The sequence below is a fragment of the Lactuca saligna genome, chromosome 3 (assembly GCF_052625555.1).
Source record: "Lactuca saligna cultivar CGN05327 chromosome 3, ASM5262555v1, whole genome shotgun sequence".
NCBI lineage: Eukaryota > Viridiplantae > Streptophyta > Magnoliopsida > Asterales > Asteraceae > Lactuca > Lactuca saligna.
In genome coordinates this window covers 37,946,517-37,952,516 of record NC_136419.1, presented here as the reverse complement: position 1 = coordinate 37,952,516, position 6,000 = coordinate 37,946,517, and the positions used below count along the sequence as shown (strand labels likewise).

General features: G+C 38.1%; 2 protein-coding genes across 3 annotated transcripts; both read right to left on the bottom strand.

Moving 5' to 3' along the window:
- Positions 1-1,672: 1,672 nt before the first annotated feature.
- Positions 1,673-3,671, bottom strand: LOC145035545 (protochlorophyllide oxidoreductase C). The gene is made up of 5 exons (XM_078984070.1): positions 3,499-3,671; positions 3,324-3,422; positions 2,565-3,096; positions 2,127-2,485; positions 1,673-2,045 (listed from the first exon to the last, which is right to left on the bottom strand). The coding sequence occupies exons 1-5, from the start codon at positions 3,550-3,552 to the stop codon at positions 1,890-1,892; spliced, it is 1,200 nt and encodes a 399-aa protein (XP_078840196.1). The 5' UTR covers positions 3,553-3,671; the 3' UTR covers positions 1,673-1,889.
- A 152-nt stretch (positions 3,672-3,823) lies between these two features.
- On the bottom strand, positions 3,824-5,758 carry LOC145035547 (protein SULFUR DEFICIENCY-INDUCED 1-like). 2 transcript variants are annotated; one of them, XM_078984072.1, is made up of 4 exons: positions 5,327-5,752; positions 4,891-5,103; positions 4,582-4,799; positions 3,824-4,488 (listed from the first exon to the last, which is right to left on the bottom strand). In XM_078984072.1, the coding sequence occupies exons 1-4, from the start codon at positions 5,576-5,578 to the stop codon at positions 4,074-4,076; spliced, it is 1,098 nt and encodes a 365-aa protein (XP_078840198.1). In that variant the 5' UTR covers positions 5,579-5,752; the 3' UTR covers positions 3,824-4,073. The 2 variants fall into 2 exon arrangements, with proteins under 2 accessions (XP_078840198.1, XP_078840197.1); XM_078984071.1 differs by having other exon boundaries at positions 3,824-4,799; positions 5,327-5,758.
- Positions 5,759-6,000: the final 242 nt, after the last annotated feature.

Sequence of the window (6,000 nt, the reverse complement as noted above, 5' to 3'; positions counted from 1 at the left end):
ATTTCATGGAATTGCATCAATTCACTTTTGCCTAAAGTAACTAAGATTGGGAATTTTTGAAAAACATTTAGTTACTTTTATAAATTCATTATACTTTTAACGAGGAAAAGGTTGCCCCATCCTACCCATTCGGCTAACGACCCTCTACCAATCAAGGAAGCGGTGGGTGAGAGTGGGCACCCATTAAACGACCATTTTATAGTTCATAACCTTATAAACCCCCCCCCCCCCCCCTTATATAGATTGGCTTCATGAATTAGGCCTACTAACGGTAAGACTAGCATATATATATATATATATATATATATATATATATATATATATATATATATATATATATATATATATATATATATATAGAGAGAGAGAGAGAGAGAGAGAGAGAGAACATGTAAGACTCGATGTTCAGGTACTTCTAGATTCATCCCTATAATTCTATTTCATATCATTTTGGTCCCTAAGCACAAGAAGTTATGCTTTGAGCCCTAATGGAAATTTTGTAGTTATGGTAGGAGGAATACGCCATGCATACATATATGTACGTTTAGCGTACTAGAGTGCGCCCTAATATGCTTGGCATAAACTTATGTACACGATGCGTACTGGCTTTAGGAAGAAACCCCTATTTTTTTGGTTTTGGGTGGTATTTAAGCAACATTATGTCTCATTTCTCCTCACCTTTTCAGCCTCCACATCCTTTGAGACGATTTTGCAAACCCTAGCCCTCTTAGTGTGTGTTTTGAGCTCAAGAGTGTGTTCTTGGTGTGTTTAAGGAGGAAGAAGTTGCATTAAGGAGCCTTGAAGTTGAAACAAGCTTGTGGATCTGGGATCTTTGCCTTATTGAGAAGCTCCAGAAGGTATAAAGTTTATACTTGATGTCTTGGTTGTTAGATCCTATTTTTGGATGTTTTATCTTGCTTTTCTTATCCCAAAAGTCCCATCTTGTGGCTTGTTTGTTCTTGTCTTTTTGAGCTATCCTTTCAAACCCTAGGAATGTTCTTTAGCCATAAAAATAAAGTCCCTTTTGTTAGATTTTCTCCATGCATCTTGTATGAGGTCTTAATGGATTAAGAACTTGTGTTAAGCTCTTATTAGGCATGTAAAGTCATAAAGTTGTAAACTTTATGACTCTAGGGTGTGTTTTGATCATGGATCTGAAATATGGGTTTAAGTGCTTAAGCCATTAAGCACTAAATGGAGTTTGGATGTTGCAAGGGTACGCCCTGCGTACATGGGAGTATGCCCCGTGTACTCCCATATTTTCCTAATAAATGGCTGACTTGATAGCCAAACGAAATGAGGTGTTGAAAAGAGAGGACATGATAGGATGCTTCCCCACCAAACAACTTTGGCCCGACTTTGCTGGGAAAATCACAAGAATTGAATATGTGTTCATGACCTCATGGGTCTCAGGATATTTCAAATACTACAAAAAACGGAAAGAATAGAGATTCCTCTATGTCCAAGTTACTTCTACATTGATGGCACCCCATTATGCGGAAACCATCATCTAAAACTGTTTACTTATCACATATATTGAGTTCATAGTGATACCAGCGTCGATTGACTATATGTCGTTAACGACAAAGATGTTATGTATATGATATGGCATACATATTGAGTTTATAGTGATATTGATACTATGATACTACTATACAATAATCGGTAACCCTTGCATCAATTTGACTAGTTCGAATTATAATTCGGCTTGCACCATATCAAGGTTACACCATTATACTCCCCCACAAAACTATGTGTGCCGAATAGGCAAATACAAATAAATTGTCATATTTAAGTTTAACACATTAAAGTATAAACTCATCAAAATTCCATAGAATTTGACTTTCGTGACTTTGACTTTGACTATGACTTTCTTGTTGTCGTTGAATCTAAGCCAAACCAACTAGCTTTTCACTAACCTCCCACAGCTTCCTAGCTTTCTCAGCATCACTGGCTTCTTGCGAGAGCTGGTTTTCAAATGAAGCAGAGTTCTTATTCCAGCTCCAATACACACCCGATTTTGTTAAGCTCGAATCACTTACCACCTAAAAAGTTCAAAGAATTAGTCACAATTCAGAGCCTTGATCAACTGTACATCATGCTTTAATAGTTGTACATATCCTAACCTGGGCTAGCCGTTTTCCTGCTTCTTCTTCAGACACATATCCTTTAGTGATATACTTCTGAAAAGGCGGGAATAAAAGTCGAAACAAGGGGATGTGTTCCCTGAATAAACCGGTGGTAGCTATACAACCAGGGTACAGGGATGAAAAAGTAACTCCAGTTTCTTCATTGTATCGTCTGTGAAACTCTTGCATCGTCAGCATGTTGCAGACTTTGCTATCTTTGTAAGCTTTAGCACCATCGAACTCTCCACCGTCGATCATGGCGGAACTGTTCAGCCCGTTCAACCCGCCGGCTAACCCTCTCAGGTCCCCTAGGTTAGCCTTCGGCGGCACGTTTCCGGCCAAAGTGTTCGTGTTTCCTAACATCCAAAAACCCATTTCATCAAAGATTTCATTCAAAGATTTGGAGTTGATTTTGTAAGAATTTAGAATTGGTACCTGTAATAGAGCCAACGATGATGAGACGCTTTTGGGGGGAATCGGATTTCTTGAGGTCATCAAGCAACAATCGTGCGAGGAGAAAATGGCCAAGATGGTTAGTACCGACGCTAAGTTCAAATCCGTCGGCGGTGTAAGTGGGTTCTTTAGCGGTGGGCAAATACACGGCGGCGTTGCAGACAAGTGCGTCAAGGGGTCGACCGGAGCGCCTGAATGTGTCAACAAATTGGCGAACGCTTTCGAGGGAAGAAAGGTCGAGGTGCATGACGGTGTAGTTTTCTTTAGTAATTCCGACCGATTTAGCCGCCCTCTCGGCTTTCAAAAAGTTCCGGCAAGCCATGATTATGTGCCATTTTTCAGTATCGGCTAAAGCTTTTGCGGTGGCTAGACCTAAACCAGATGAAGCTCCGGTAATAATTACGTTGCCTTTCCTGGCTGTTTTCTTGCCGTCTGCTACGGCGTCGTTTACCGACGGAGCTACTGTCGCCGTTTGAGCGCGAATTGGTCCAAATGATGATTTCCTTCTAAGCTCCTGTGATCAAGAAATGGAATTGACGAAAAATGGAGTCTAGTTTTGATACAATTAATTACACATGATGGGTTTATTCAAAGGAATTGGAATTCAAATGGAAGCGGATAGGGTTTGTTTACAGTTCGTATGAACCACAAAAATGTCTCGAAAATGGAGGCCATTAAACAATTCAAGTAAATCTCTACAAATTCGAGTTTAAATGATACATACAGTCATTCAGACATTACCTTTGTTCCGATTACAAGAGAATTGAAATCAGATTTGACATTCTTTGAGACGAAAGCTCCATTGAATGAACTCTCCTTAAGAGAAGAATTCAACTTCCCCTGTTTCACATTACAAATTCAGACCAAATTAAGAAAATAAAACAAAATTTAAAGAATTTTTCCCCATTTGTTTTACCTCCTTGTGAACGGAAATTGCAGATGGAAGAAGAGAAGCTGCTCGAAGAGCCATGGAAAATCAGCGGATAAGCCAAGATCTTTCTTCTTCTTACCAAAATGTACTGATATTTAACCACAATGTACAAGTGGATGGTTATACTATATACAAGTACACAAACAGTAATGTCTTCGTTGGGATTTGGGAAACGATAAGGCTTTATTGGAGAACGAGTGACACGTTGACATTTCAACAACCAATCAGACTTCGCTATTTGGATTTCTTGATAAATTTGCCTAATTCTAAATCTACATGCAATCAGTCCTTAATCTCAAATCTTGAACACTTTAAACGACAAGAATTAGCTATCTCTTATGTATCAAATAGAAACAAAACCTAAATCAACTACAGAAATCAAGAATCTTTCATATATTACTGTAGAAAAAACTTATATTTCAACGCCATCTATCATCTTCGTTCGACTTCTGATTCCTGTGAAAACCAGTTTTAGAGATTCGAACTTTTCGTCCAATTATGTTCCAGCAATCAAGATTTTCATCACGTGCTTTTCTTCCGTCAATTCATCCCAATTTTTCTTACAATTTCACCTCAAGATCATTGTTTTCTGCAATCTGCCCAAATTGTAATTTCCTGAAACACCCTCCATCGAAACCTGCTTTTTCTCGAGGTTGTGTAAATGGCACCATAGGTGTGCCCCTAGTCGGAGATGGAGAAAGATAATGTGTCATGGAATCTGTTGATTTGTTTCTACTAAGAAACGAAGAAAATTGTTCATCGTGTTCATGACGCTTGCAAGATTCTAACTTAAGCAGCACCTGAATCGCACGATCATAAGATTTGGCGCAAGATTCATCCATCTGTCTTCCACCTCTTGTAGAATCTTCAACGGAATTTAGCAGAAACTTAGCTTCTGTCATCTGGTTCATATACATTAAACAAATCGCCAGATTACACTGTTTGTTCTTATCTTTCTCCATTGAAAGCGCTTTTCTGCAACATAAAATTGCAAATTCAATAAGGAGCCCTAAATCTGAAAAATGGCAAGAGAAAAGAAATTTATATCTCGAATATGGGTTCAAATACCTATATATCTCTTCTGCTACTTTATACTTATCTTGTTGCAAGTAAATCCAGGCTAAGTTGCCCAATAACCTTGAATACTCTTGTCCCATTGTGATTTGGATTTTCTTACCCTGAAATCTGGCAATTCTTGTTCTGTTCATCTTCTGCATTGAAGCATCCTCAATCTGTTTCAGTCTTAACTCAAGCAATTGTCTCTGCTCCTCTATCCGTCCTGAGCTCTGCAAACATGTTTACAGAGTTTTTTTAGACACAATTCTTATGGGTTATGATTAATTTGTGAATTGAATTGATAACATTTATGTAATGTACCTTGTATAAATCAAGCATAATATTGTCGAGAGATTCTTGTTCTTCGAGTGGACACAAATGACGAAAAGATTTGATAGCTTCAATTGCCTCATTTGATCTATCTAATTGTTTCATTGTTGTTGCCATGTCTTTCAAAGCACTGTCAACTCGATCGCCGGAATTTATGGCAGCCCAAAACAGAGATACTGCTTTGCTCGGGTTCTTATCCACCACCTGTCAAGAAAATTGTAGAAACAACTTATATCTCTTTCTCTTTTGAACTAAATACTAAGTTTGAGTTTGACCTTAAAAGCCAAACTGTACATGTTCTCTTCTTACTTGATTCTAATTAATTAAGTCTGATGATGATAAGGTAATTTTACTATCAATTCCGAAGTTAAAAGAAAGATAAAACCCAAGAAACCTAAAAGAGTTGTAGTCTTTGATGAGGAAAGACCTGAACATGTTTGGCTCTGGAGTAGGGAGAATCGCCGGCGGGGACTTTGTGGGTGGCATTAGAGAAATTAACATTATTGTCAGACTGTGGCGGCTTCCATTTCCTTTCCGACGCCGGCTGCAGCAGTTGCCTGGTGTCACACGGCGGAGAAGAATACAAATTCGAAGAACAGGTCCGGTTCTTCTTCCATTGAGGTGTAGAAAATGGAAACCCTCTTGGTGTGAAATTGGTAGGGTCTTTGTTCGTCCACATTGTTGATTATCAACTTATTGATTATCGGATCGGATGATTTACAAACACTCTCTTGATGTTCTTGACGACCAAGAAGATGGCGAAAACAGAGGAGTTGTTTCAAGGAAGCTGATGTGGTTGAATAATGGGGTTAGTAACGGTAATATTTTTTACCATTTCAATCATGGCCTAAATTAGGCCAACGGATATACTCTCCCCGTGGACAAATATTTCACTGAGTTGATCATTTGACTTCAATTATTCGTTGATATTTCTTTAACTTTCTTTTTTTCAAAAGATATTCACAAAAATGCTAAAATGAGATATTTGACTGTTTTTTCTTTAATTATTACAAAAAGTCTCTAATCAAAAAAGTGATTAGAAATATGTTGAAACCGAATGAATTGGCTCGGTATACACTAATACAAACTTGGACACTATCT